Genomic DNA, 13,898 nt, shown 5'->3' on the forward strand with positions numbered 1-13,898 from the left:
AGCTGTATCAATGTATAAATTAATTCTTGCCGTTGTAAACCAAATGAGTCCAGAGACTCAACCACTTCCTCCCAATCCCCATTGTTTCCTTTGTGATTTCTATGTGTTTGGTTTGATTTGTTCAATATGAAATTCCATATCTTGTCCGATGAAGATTCATTATTATATGTATTTGTACCATTCGTCTGTCCGTTGGCACTACAAAAGAATATTCAATCGATCGTTATCGTTACCCAAAATGTATATATGTACATATATCTTAAACTACTCTCCCTATAAGATTGTATATTCTCTGATATCAAAGAACCGAATTATTAGAGAGACTTTTGATTTAAATGTCAGCGCTCAGATGCAGATAAATGTTCCCGTATTTGCTTGTACTCGTACCATGGCATGAAATATACCTACTACTACTCGTATATATGTACTTGTGTATCCCATGTATCCATCCTTTATCAAATCTATTGTATCAATGTATCAAAAATATGCTCCTGTTTAATGATCATGCTAGCTTTACATACTATATCATACATATATCAACTATTATTCTACCGATTATACAAATACAATGAAGCATGTCGATTATACAAAATTTGTAAACTAAAATCAAACTCATTTGCATTCTTCTACTTTCAATGCACCGCGCTCTCGCTCTTGCTCTCATTCCAAATCCAACTCAACAACAACAACAATAACAACAACAACAACAACAAAAACTACAACACCACAACTACACCACCAACTGCAACTACAACTACAACTACAATCAACGCTACTATATGGCCAATTGGACTGTCTTGTGCTTTATTAAAATAAAAACGATATGGAATGCAACCGAATCGCATCGAAAACGCAACTGCAACTGCAAACGAAATCGAAACCGTATCCAAAATCTAGGCGAAGATAATATGCTATCAGATCAACCATACCGTTATCTGACTGTTGATGAAATGAAATCCCTAGGCGACGACTCGCTGCCCATTGATGTGACCCGCGATGAGCGCATGGACTCCAACCGCATGACCCAGAGCGCTGAGTATGCCGGCGGTGTGCCGCCCACAATTGGGGAGGAGGTGATCAGTCCCCACAAGGCGCAGGTGTACGGCAACTCGCCCAAGGCCACCGTGGATGGTGTCTACATAGCCAACGGACATGGACACGATGAGCCACCGCACGTTGGGTGAGTGAATTATATTCATTTTAGAGATTTAGTGTCTAATAAGATTGTCTTGCAGCCGTAAACTGAGCTGGAAGAGCTTCCTGGTCTCCTTCCTGGTAGATGCACGAGGTGGAGCCATGCGCGGCTGTCGCCACAGCGGCGTTCGCATGATCATTCCATCGCGCTCCACCTGCCAGCCGACGCGGGTCACCTGTCGCTATGTAAAGCCACAGCGGACCATGCATCCGCCGCAGTTGATGGAGGGCGAGGCCCTGGCCAGTCGCGTGCTGGAGCTAGGTCCCTGCTCCACCAAGTTCATTGGGCCCGTGGTCATGGAGGTGCCGCATTTCGCCTCGCTACGTGGCAAGGAGCGCGAGATCATCATTCTGCGCTCGGACAATGGCGAGACCTGGCGCGAGCACTCCATCGACAACTCCGAGGAGATCATCCATGATGTCTTGCAACAGTGCTTCGAGCCAGAGGGTGAGTCTGGGTTGGGTGGGCAAGGCTTTAGCTTTTCCTCGACTATAACGTGGCTTCTTTCCTGTGCGCAGAAATCGCCCAGCTGGAGGAGCAGGCTGGCAATCATGTGTGCCGATTTGTCACCTACGACTTTCCCCAGTACTTTGCCGTCGTTTCGCGCATTCGCCAGGAAGTGCATGCCATCGGGCCCGAGGGCGGCATGGTCTCCAGCACAGTGGTGCCGCAGGTGCAGGCCGTCTTCCCACAGGGAGCCCTCACCAAGAAGATCAAAGTTGGCTTACAGGTAAACCTCTTTAAACCGCGCAAAGGCGTTGCGCCTGAGAAGCTACGAAAGATTAGCGTCAATCATGTGCCCAAGAAGAAGCGCTTCTCGCTCATCTGGTAAATCACAGAACAAAACCAAAACCAGGCCAAAACCAGGGCGAAATATATCTATACCAAATACGAATTACGAAATACGTTATCTGTCAGGCATATATAATCGTGCATTTAATCTACAACTTCCTTAAAATGAATATCAAAATCAAAATCAAACTCCAAAGAATGCAAAATACGTTTTCCAAAGTAGAAAATACGCATTTACTATAACCAAAGATACAATCCAATAGCCAGTAACCATCTATGTTAACCCGCCTCCTTAGTCCTGTGTAGAAGTATGGTAGATGGTATGCACCTGTACTTATTCGTAAACTGAATATTCGGCGCCATGCAAAGGCGATGCACAGTGAAGGACCTTCCTTTTATTGTGTAAATCCGGCAACTGTGAATGGCCTTTGCAGGCGAAATCTTTCTAAATCATTCTCCAAATGTTATTTATGTATGAAATATGTGCACTTTGTTTGAACTTATCGAAACACCTAAAAACTTGACGGCACTCAGCTTATGGAGCCATTGCGGAATCGGCTTCCGATTCCACTTGCTAACTAATCACAGATGCTAGATGCTATGCAGATAGTGACATACAATAATACCTATATACAACATACATATATATGAACCTATTGATTTTGATCATGGATCAAGAGCGACTTCTGTAATGCTCTCGTAAAGAAATTGTCCAAAAGAAATACATTGATATCGAAATCGAATTATTATGATACATTTACCAATATGCTATAACTACTATAAACTATTATTCATACATTATTTATGATCTATTTATGCATAAGATTATACCAGTTCTCTGAAATGCAGTACTACCCAATAAATTTAGTTCAACAAAAACTTTATGCCAATGAAAATGTTTTAATTACTTTTCATTTGATTCATTTTTCATTCAATTGCTTTTTCAAAACGAATACAAAAAAAAAACAAAACAAAAGATTATACATATCTTAAAAGCAAAAGCGAAATAGAGGTTTAAAGAATACTGAGATAGTTACAATTGGGTCCCGGTTCGAAGTGCCTAAACGAAGTTGTAACATTTTAGCCTTACGGCATCGTAAGCAAAAACCGATTTTACAATGGCCCCCACTCATGAGTTCGAACTTTTCGCACGTTTTATTTGCATTTTCTCTGTACCTACTCCTCTAATACTATATGTATGTATCTCTAATCTAAATTCTTCGTGAATATTCTTCCGTTTTAAGTTTCTGATTTCTGTATAAACTGTATAAAGCTCTTAAGTTCTGTTCTTTGAAATATTCTTGAGTTGTAGTCGAAGTTTTTTTGATGACTAAATTTATTGGGACATAAATGGGCTTGAACATTGTTATCGTTTGTAGTTAACTTATATCGTATTTTAACTGAAACATGCTGAAACAATTGCTCAATACCACCATGAATACGAAAAACGATATGCATAATACATCAAACTGAATAATCATTGTACAAACAACAACAAAACCAAACACACACGACCCACAGAAAAAGCCAAGGCGAGTGCTGGTCAAATCGAATCGAGAATGTTCACCCTTTTAGCCCCAGACTCATTTCATTTTATTTTAATAGTTTAATAGTATGTTAATTTCATGTTGTGTGACAAACCAGAGGCGCATATTTCGTATATACTTGGTTTTGTTATGGATTTTTGTTACCATTTTAAGTTCTGTTCATCTCATGTACATGGTACATACATATGCATATACGTACATATGCATATGCGTATGTGTGGCCGATGTGTGGAAATCGATTTTTGTCTATTGAGCCAATCCGAAATTCGTTACACTCTCGTTCTAGGCCCAGCCGGTCGATCCCGATCTAACCGCCAAGCTGCTGGGTCGTGGAGTGGCCGTATCGCCGATAGTGACGGTCGAGCCACGCCGCCGTAAGTTCCACAAGGCCATCACTCTCAGTATGCCGGCCCCGAAGGCCCACAGCCAGGGGATGATCAATCAGTATTCGGGCAACACGCCAACCCTGCGGCTGCTATGCTCCATCACAGGTAAGTTGTAGCTGTTACCGATTCGCCATCCGATCTTTTGTGTTGTTCGTAAAATGTGATCCAAGCAGTTATTCTAACTATTATGAGTATACCTACCCCCACTTACATTTACATTTACATTACGTTAGTTGATGTTTACGAGTACAGATCCTCCCCAACCTCAAACTTCCAACCTCCTACAACCTCCTTCTCTGTAACTCTCTCTCTCTATCTATATCTCAGGCCTTCATTTACTTCATTCCTGGTTATAATTTCTTGAGTGTATACTATATGCTTTGGTTGAGTTGATTTCGTATCTGCTTTCGTTGTTTATTTTAGTTGTCTATAACATTTAGAATACAAGTATCTCATGTGCTAATAAGTAGTACTCTATAAATACCATACATGTCATATACTACTACTTTAAATATCCAACCCAAGTACCTATGCCTTATGTTGTACAGAGAAAAATTGCCAACAAAAACAATATCAAAAAATGAACCAAAGATCTAGGGAGCATTTTCAGAGATGGCTCTGTGAATTCGGTCCAATTCGTTTGTATGTGTAGGTCTCTCCCATGTGATATCCATTGTGCTTGTGTCTGTGTGGTAGATGCTACAAGTTGTTCTCGGGTGTTCCGGCAGGGCCCCGCCACGCCATGTCTCGCCCCCGCCTCGCCTCGCATCGTATCGTATCGTATCGAGTAATCTCTTTGGATTTTAGCCCAGTTGTAGAGCATTCGTCATTCACCCTTGCATACAGACACGGATACGCTCATACATGTGCATCCACAACACCCACACACAAAACAGAAACACAACACACGACACGACACTACATGATACGAAGTACAGTTACAACAAAATACAACTCTTCCTGTGACACTTACTCCGCTCTAACCTCAATGTCATGTTCAGTGTGTCTACTCCCTCTCATTGTGCCTAACGGTGATTGTTCCGTTACTCTCTTACTCTTACTCTCTTTGTTACTCTTTGCGTTCGTTCGTTCGTTCGTTTCGGTTTTCCGTTTCAGTTTCAGTTTGTTTTCCTGATTTTCGATGATAATTTTAGTGTTGAGCAAAAGACAAATAAAAAACAAAACAAAACCCAAACAAACTTCAATTTCAATTCTTGATTGAAAACATATTTATGTAATTGTTCTATAATTTCGTACTAATGCGTCATTGCATATGTGTGCACGCATTCCGTTCTGTTTTCTCAATCCATTGAAGGTGTGTTTCGGAAAAGGTCTCTAAAAGGTAACTAAAACAATGGCTCAAATGTCACAAATACTAAAAATAAATAATACAAATTCAGAAATTCACAAACATGTATGAGGTTTCAAATTGAAACTGTTTAAAAACTATAAAATCGTTATTTGTTCATATTTAGTTGTTTCGTTCTATGCCAAACAAAAAAAAAAAAAAAAATACAATACATAATGATTAATTAACAATAACCATTACCGTTGCCATTATCACATGGTATGGTTGGTTGTGTTGCGAAAATAAGGCAAATAACAAAATCCAAGAAGAACTTTGACAAAAAATTTGAAAATTCTGCATATTTTATTTATGATAAATTCTCTTGTTAAAACCAACTATTGCAAATATTTCGAACATTTATTTTCCAACTTCTCTATGCTTTAAAAGACTTTCATTTTCATTGAACTTTTGTTTCCATTGAATTTCCATTATTCGGTTTTTGGTTGTACCTTTTTCTTTGAATTCAGAATTGATTTTCATTTAGTTGTTCTTTGCTTCAATTCGTGTCTCGCTGCCTCTTTGGGTTTACTACTGAAACGAGTACCAGAAGCTCAGGGTTATCTTTTGGGTACCGCTTTTGACCCCACTCCCATTGGCAGAGTTCTCTGGGCCAAGATTTTGCTTCCGGCTCTTCGAAGCAGCTTAGTTTTCCAATTTATCGTACTTTTTCGAACCTTAAGCTTGTGATGCAAACGTCTTTGCTGCCTTCTACTAACTATCTCTCTAACTACATATCTCTCCCTATAATATACCATAAAACGAACTACTAAGCGACTTTCTGAATGCACGCGGTTTATTGCTAAATATATACGATATACGATATACTACGATACCTAAATTGCACAATTTCATTCAAGACTTTTGTAGGTTTTTGTAAGCTAACTAAGACTAAATGCCAAATAAAGTTGCTCTTTGGGCCATTGAAACCGTACTAAAAGCCAGTTCTACTACCTTGATTTGTTGAGTTCTATTCTATTTGGTTTATGATTTGATTCTAACTCCATTCACACACATCACATATCTACATATCTACTTGTTAAGGCTTTCCAGCTTTACGTTTCATTTTGAAGAACCATTTCAGTTGGAATGTTGTGCACCTGATTGTTGTTTGGTTATTTGTTGTTATTCCTTGAGAGTTAAACGTTTATGTTGTTTGCTTTTATTTCGCGTTACACATAAAGCAGAATATTGTGTACATTAAATGTTTTCCAAACTAAATATGAATGATCAATTTCGAGTTTCGAATTTCGAATTTCTACTGTTTGTGGCACCAAAGAGAACTTTTCTGAAACAGAACAAGTATCAACTATTGAGGAAGAACCAAAAGTCAAGCTAATGCTAAGGCTATGGCAAGCAATAATAACGATATACGAGATATTTGAATATATGTAATATCGAAAAGTAGACGGTTACTTTTACTACATTCCTGAAGTCAGTTGAAGTTTCTAATCGTATGATTTCCTTGTTGATTTGTTCTTGATTTGGTTTCGTTTTGGGACTTTCGTTTGTTTTGAACACATTTACAAGAAGAAACACGTGACACGCTCACCTTTTTACCATTCAAGAGAAACCAAAGAAATATGTTTTTCCAAAGTATTAAGCATGTTGTTTCGAAACGGCTTCAAAGTAAGCGCAACAAGTACCCTAGTACTCGTACCTCTGTAAATGCTACAGCCCTACTAAACTAATCAAATAACCAAAATGCTTGAAATCAAAGTGCCACTCATCTAATCATACACTCCGCCACACCACACCACACCACGATACAGTCCACCCATCACCACACCACACCACATAACACTCAGTCAAAGATCACGTCATGCTATGCATTCCATATACCATATACATGCATATACTACGAGTACATCTTAAAAAAGAAGAAACTTACTTAATATTTCCATTACTTATCGCTAAATACTCGTAAAATTTTAATACTATACCATATTCTACTCGTACTATATACAATATACTATATACAATAATACTTTCCTATTCCATATAAATGCTTTGTAATTAACACACACACACACACACAATCGCAATTCTCTCTCTGAACAAGATTTTCAGTTAAATTTTATGGTTTCGTTTGTGAAATTAGTTCAACAATTTTGGAATTCAATATACAATATTCAATTCAATATTCAATCTGCTAATGAGACAAAAGTAGAGTTTTCAAAGAGTTTTTACATACAATATGTAGTCTATGCGTATACCCCATTTATGCTGTGTCTTTGGTAATTGTGTGCCCCATAACTGAACGTCTCCCATCTACCGTCTACCCCCTAACTCGTCAGGCGGACCGTCCCGTGCCCAATGGGAGGATGTCACTGGCTCCACGCCCCTGACCTTTGTCAACGACTGTGTCTCCTTCACGACTACCGTTTCGGCTCGCTTCTGGCTAATGGACTGCCGCAATATCTCCGATGCCACCAAGATGGCCACAGAGCTTTACAAGTAAGTGCGCTGGCAAGTGCCTCAGTGGATTGGTTTTCATCTATAATCTATCTATAATCTCCATTCTCCATTCAGGGAAGTCATTCATGTGCCCTTCATAGCCAAGTTTGTGGTGTTCGCCAAGAAGATTGAACCCTTCGAGGCCCGCCTGCGCGTCTTCTGCATGACCGATGACCGCGAGGACAAGACTTTGGAGAAGCACGAGCTCTACACGGAAGTGGCCAAGAGTCGCGACGTGGAAGTGCTGGAAGGCAAACCGCAGTACATTGAGATGGCCGGTAACCTGGTGCCCGTCACCAAGTCTGGCGACCAGCTGCAGCTTCAATTCAAGGCCTTCCGCGAGAACCGTCTGCCCTTCACGGTACGTGTGAAGGATCAGCATGCGGACATCGTAGGCCGAACCCTCTTCATGAAGGAGCCCAAGGTTGCCAAGGGCGAGCCTCCACAGCAGCCCATCTGCATACTGAACATCGTGCTGCCGGAGGCAGTGATACCTGATTCGACCACAGCCTTCTCAGACCGCGTCACCTCGGCCTACAGAACCTCCATGTTCAGCCTGAGCAAACACCAGAACGACCATTACATCGGCGACATTCGCATTGTAGATCTGTCCAATCTGTTGGGCAAGGACTGGATACAGCTGGCGCCAGAGATCGGAATCAACGCGGAGGAGATCGACGAGATCATCAACCAAAACACCGACAGCATAGCCAGGCAGGCTCAGAGCATGATCCGCCTGTACAAGGACAAGCCAAACTACGACATCCTGTCCCTGGAGACGGCGCTCAAGAACATCGGCCGAGATGACATCATGAAAAAGTGCAAGAGTGGAAGACTCTCGCATTCGCGCGAGTTCGACGAGACGGACATCATGAAGAACTCGGAATCCGTGGAAGAGCTGGTTCGCAGAGAAAGTAAGTAAAAGTACTATAGGACTCGCACTCCATGAGGCATTATAAGATAATCTTTTGCCGATAATTCCAGGCAAGCGAATCCAGCAGATCAACGAACGCGAGGAAGTCAAATACTCTGCCGAGGAGAAGGAGGTCGAGGAGTCTGAGTCCGACGAGGAGCAGGTCAAGCGGACTGTTGCCGAGAGGCGCGAGAAGATCGTCAAGCGCCTGTCCATGGAGCGTTCCATACCAGCCTCCACGCAAAAGAAGGAGATCACACGCGAAATAACCGAAATCAAGCGAAAGAGTCTCATCGAGGATAAGAAGGCCCATCACGAGTCCGAGATCCTGATGCAACTGCCCGCCGACAATGTGATCATCAAGACAGCGGCTGTCCCCGAACAAGTCATCAAGATGAAGATGGGCAAGATGGACTCGACAGAGGTGAGCAAGAGCGAGTTCGACAAGGAGCTGACGCACAAGTTCAAGTCATCCGGCCGCAGCTCTGAGGAGGAGGAACAGCCATCACCCGACACCGTAGACAAGATTGTTCAGGACATCAGTTCTGCCGAAAAAACGGAGAAGGATGCAGTCACCTTCAGTCGAGCCACGACCATCACCCGCCAGGAGGCCCGGGATATCACCGAGGATTTCCTGGAGATTGAGAAACGCAGCCAACTCCCAGCGACAACTTCCACAACAGCCACAGTGCACGAGAAGTTTGTCGAGGAGGTGAAGGAGAAGAAGACTAGCCCCATGGCCTCAGTGACGCCCGAAACTGTGAAGGAGGTCGAGCAAGTCATTAGTGAAGTTACTGAGATTGCCAGCAAGAAGGTGGAGAACATTATTAGCTCCTTTGAGAGCGTCAAAACGGAGGACAATGCCGTAATCCTGCCCAACCAGCCGGCGCCCGAGACAACGAAGGTCAGCGAGACCATTAAACATCTGCAGGACGCCAAGACAGTGGCCCAGGAGCAGGTCAAGACCGTGCAGGTCATCGAGAGCACAACTATCGAAGAGACAATCGCCGAATTCGAGGCGAAAAAGGTGAAGTACGACTTCCATGGCGGTGAGCCAAAAACCCAAATCCCCAAACTGGTGAGAAAGCCCAGCGAGGAGTCCATGAAGCCCACTGCGGCCCCACGTGCTGTGGCAGAAGTAGAGGGCGACCTGACTGCCGAGAGCAAGCCCGAGAAGCCCCTCTCCAAAATCCCAGTCAAAACTTCCGCTGCCGATGCCCAAAAGATTGGTGAGGTGGTGGACACACGAAAGGTGACCCACGACTTTCTGCAGGGCGAGAAGTTGGCCGCCGAGCCCAAGGCAGCGCCAGCAGCCAGCAAGATTCCCAAGGTGGAGCCAAGAAAATCAGTGGATAAGCTGGAGTCGAGAGTCTTGGACGATGTGGTGGCCTCTACCGCCAGCATTATGACAGCAGCAGGCCTGGGGGCAGAGGTGCCCAAAGACAAGTCCGCTGGACAGCCAGAAATTGCCTCCAAGGCAGAAACCCTCACCGAAAAGGTTTCTGAATTGATTGACACATTCCACAAGGTCGAGGAGAAGATTGTGAAGTCTGAGAAGCATTCAGAGATTGCCAGAAAAGTGGAGAAGACAGTCACGATTGAAGAAAAGCCCATCGCCCACGTGCGGCCTGAAGAGGACAAGGTGGCGGAAAAGATAGCCGAAGTAGTCGAAAAATTCCACAAGATCGAAGAGAAAATAGCTACCGCTGACACACGCAAGCTCACCCACGATTTCCTCAGCATGGAGCAGCAAAGCCAACTGCCGAGCATGCCAAAAGCCTCCGAGCCACCTCTCGAATCCAGCCTGACATCGACATCAACATCGGAGCCAGAGTCGGTGATCTCAGTAAAACCATCGCCGCCTGCGAGTAAGATACCTGTGGTGGAGCCCAGGAAGACACTGATCGAGGAAGCTGTAAGGCTCACGGAGCCACCCGTAAAGACTCTGATCGAGGAAGCTGTAAAACCCACTGTGGAGCAGCCTAAGGAGGTTCTGCATGAGCGCCAGCTAACCGCCGATTTCCTGAGCATGGAGCAGCAGACACAGCTACAGTCCCTACCGGCAAAAGCCCTGGTTGAGGAAGTTGTCAAGACCGCTGAGCAGCTGGTAGAGCAGCAAAAGGATAAGGAGTCGGAGGCATCGAAAGCCCTGATCGAGGAGGCAGTGAAACCAATTGAGAAGCTGACCAAGCAGAAGGAGCCACTGCACGAGCGTCAGTTAACCGCGGACTTCCTGAGCATGGAACAGCAGACGCAGCTGCATCCAGTAACCATTGAATCATCAGTAGTGCCAGAAAGTATCGATTCGAAGGTGCTGCCAGAAAAGCTGTCTAAAGGCGATGGCATTGAGTCGGCGGCACCGATCGGAGATGCTTCGCTCTTCCAAACACCCAAGCCGGAGTTCGCTTTCGTTGCCAAGAAGCCGGAAAATCTGCCGAGTGTGGTCCAGGAATTTTCTGAGTACGATACCTTTGACAAACGAGCCACCGTTCCATTGAGCGATTCAATCAGAGAGGAGGGTCTCAGTGCTCCCCTGTCCATGGAGCCACGAAAATCCCTGACCGATGCCGAGTTCTGCAAGTCTGTGGGCGAAACGATTAGCAAGAAGATGAGCGCAGGAGTCATTGAGATATCTGATCAGCTCAAGCAAATCGGTAGCGAAATTTTAATCCGAAATACATACGTTCCCTTATTCACATTCTTTACTTTTCCAGCGAGCGACATTCCAGACTCTCAGACTCCGCCGCCCACGCCCAGCGACACGAAGATCGATAAGCAGAACGAGGAGCCGGAGTTGATCAGCTTGGAGCGTGGTAAGTAATGGTGATGGTATACAGTGTTTGATCTGGATAATTTTTACCATTCTGATTTTGATCGGGCGACAGATTATCTCGGCGACACTGTGACCACTCTGCACACGACCACAGAGTCGACGTTTCAGCGCGTCTCTGCCATAACAAAAATAGGTAAGTTCGTCGTATGAAACGAGTGGATGGATCCCTGCTCCCCGCTCAATTCTCTATGCAATTTGTAATTGTTATGTAAACTTACTTTATATATTTTCCTATGTTTGCCTCTTTCGGTAAAATACTATAAATTGTAACGATGATTTACTGTACACCTTTTCGTTTTCATTTAAGATTGAATTTTCGTTTGAGTTTGTGCCACAATATGTAGTGTTTCTCTCAAACTGTTTTTTCGTTTCCTCCCGTTCAGTTCTACTCCCACTATTCTCTGTTCCCCAACATTTTCTATGTTTGTCTTGATTTGGGTCCAAAGGCTTTTTGTATGCAAAATACCATTCAACCATTAAACGATTGCGCTCCCAGACTACAATAGTTATCATAATTGTAATCGTATCTGTAAACGCGTATCTCTAAAGGCAAACTGCTAACTGCTAGTGTGTGTATCTTAATCAAAAAAGTCTGTAAGTGCGGCAGTAAACTTAAACTGAAAGAAGGGATCATCCCAGATCCCAGATATAACTCGAGACCGAAGCGTATTGAATGAACCTGACCACAACCTCTCCCAAATGCTTACTCTTAATATTGAGGCAATACTAGGCTGTACAACGGCTCACAGAGACTGGCTGCCAGGCACTAATCCAATTACGTGGAGCACTGCGCTACCACTGGCGAAAGGTCGCAGAGACATTGCTAATTGCTTGGGCTGGCGCCGCACGGTACACGGCACACGGCTTGTACGTAACATAACATTCAATGGCGGGCAATGTCAACGCCAGTCGATCGATAGCTCGATCCACAAATCGATTGTACTGTGCTTACCAAAGTTCTGGAATTTACTTGAATTTAATTTAGGGATAGCTCCTCAAGGGGTGTCTGGCGAAAGCCCACTAGCAATTAGCCCTAGCATCTGAAGGGATATGCAGTTAGTTCTAGTCACTTCTTTATATAATTGGTGGATGGTGGATAGGCAAGCCACCGATGGCGCTCTTATGTCATATGACCCCAGGGCCAGGGGCTAGGCTATGCACGGGGCCGGGGCTAGGAGCAAAGCAGACTGACGAAAGCCGAGCGGTGGCGTATAGTTAATTTAATTTGCTTTTGGAATTTTTGCTGTCTAGCAGTACAACGCCAGGCAGCCGTTTTGGGTAGATTTAGTCTCGAAATTGTATTTCTGAAGAACGCGCGAGGCGAGAGTGTAATTTTCACATTTTTTTTCCAAGAGATATACTGTTGTTTTTTTTGCGCTTCCTGTGCGTTTGTTTGATTTATAAATTGATGGATACAAAGTACCTATTCAATCGTGCAATCCTAAATCCAAGTAGCTCAATATTTTCGGCTTGAGTTGTTGTTTGTGGTTCATTCAATGTATAACAGATAAAGAAAATAATCTAATCGCAGAATAAATGGAATAATTAAAACTGAAACTATCCAAATAAACCCAAACCGAAACCGAACACTAAAGTAACCTTAAGTCTATCGTATTTTAATGGTAAGTTCTCATGTATAATAACAATCAATTTGAAAAGTTGCCCAGGAATTAGGATATATGTTCTCTAATCTGACGTTTTCTGATGGGTATCGTCTGATGATAGGTCTCGTCTCTCAGCACTCATGATACTCGTACAACAATTACGTTTGCAATTTTTGAACAACTATTTAAGCAATTGAGTTCAGTTTACGTTACATTCCAATATAACTAATTCGATTTGTGTTACCCTATGTAATTACCTTGTTAACTACTTATACTCGTACTCGTATTCGTATTCATCCGGCCTATGCTATGGATAAACCACAGCCTATAATCAATCTACTACTAATCTAATCTAAACATACTCGTACGTATAGCGTTTACAACAAGATTTTTTTCATTAAGATAAACACTTTTGGCATACTCTCGCGGATATCGGAAATCCAAAAAAAAATAAAATGATAGAATCGAACCAAATTAAAACCGTATTGGGATCCGCACTGTGAGCGCTGATCTCCATACGAGGCCTCCTCATCGAAGAACACTCCAATGAACCACCATGGCTTTCAGTTTGCAATGTTTATGTTTGATTTGATTTCAGCAAATAATTATATGTTCTGTTGCTTTCGTAATCTTTGGCAATCCCTAGTGAGGAGGCATACATGCATACTCGTACATATATCCATATAGTATATATGTTTAAAGATAATACTGTACTGTACTGTAACTGAATGCTAAGTCGAGTCACATCCAAACCTCACTGTAGCGTCTCTCTATATACATATACTTACATATATGGTACTCGTATTCTTTGTCCTTATTTGCGAAT

General features: G+C 43.1%; 2 protein-coding genes across 31 annotated transcripts in view; both read left to right on the plus strand.

The window, feature by feature from the left end:
- Positions 1-13,898, plus strand: part of LOC108151974 (ankyrin-3) — a 68,158-nt gene that overhangs the window by 11,306 nt on the left and 42,954 nt on the right. For 15 of the 30 annotated variants that reach the window (XM_033387923.1, XM_033387916.1, XM_033387917.1 and 12 more), the window contains 10 exons: positions 898-1,180; positions 1,236-1,642; positions 1,714-1,925; positions 3,821-4,025; positions 5,236-5,262; positions 7,563-7,722; positions 7,798-8,636; positions 8,707-11,289; positions 11,350-11,448; positions 11,521-11,601. In XM_033387923.1, the coding sequence (XP_033243814.1) occupies positions 898-1,180; positions 1,236-1,642; positions 1,714-1,925; positions 3,821-4,025; positions 5,236-5,262; positions 7,563-7,722; positions 7,798-8,636; positions 8,707-11,289; positions 11,350-11,448; positions 11,521-11,601 (4,896 nt within the window). Of the gene's footprint in view, positions 1-897; positions 1,181-1,235; positions 1,643-1,713; positions 2,605-3,820; positions 4,026-5,235; positions 5,263-7,562; positions 7,723-7,797; positions 8,637-8,706; positions 11,290-11,349; positions 11,449-11,520; positions 11,602-13,898 lie in introns of those variants that run through there. The other 15 variants (XM_033387918.1, XM_033387921.1, XM_033387926.1 and 12 more) reach the window with 2 other exon arrangements.
- Positions 12,782-13,898, plus strand: part of LOC108151976 — a 35,935-nt gene continuing 34,818 nt past the window's right edge. Inside the window, exon 1 of the mRNA XM_017280941.2 lies at positions 12,782-13,090. The gene's annotated coding sequence lies outside the window, so the exon portion shown is untranslated. The remainder of the gene's footprint in view (positions 13,091-13,898) is intronic.

Source organism: Drosophila miranda, chromosome XR (assembly GCF_003369915.1).
Source record: "Drosophila miranda strain MSH22 chromosome XR, D.miranda_PacBio2.1, whole genome shotgun sequence".
NCBI lineage: Eukaryota > Metazoa > Arthropoda > Insecta > Diptera > Drosophilidae > Drosophila > Drosophila miranda.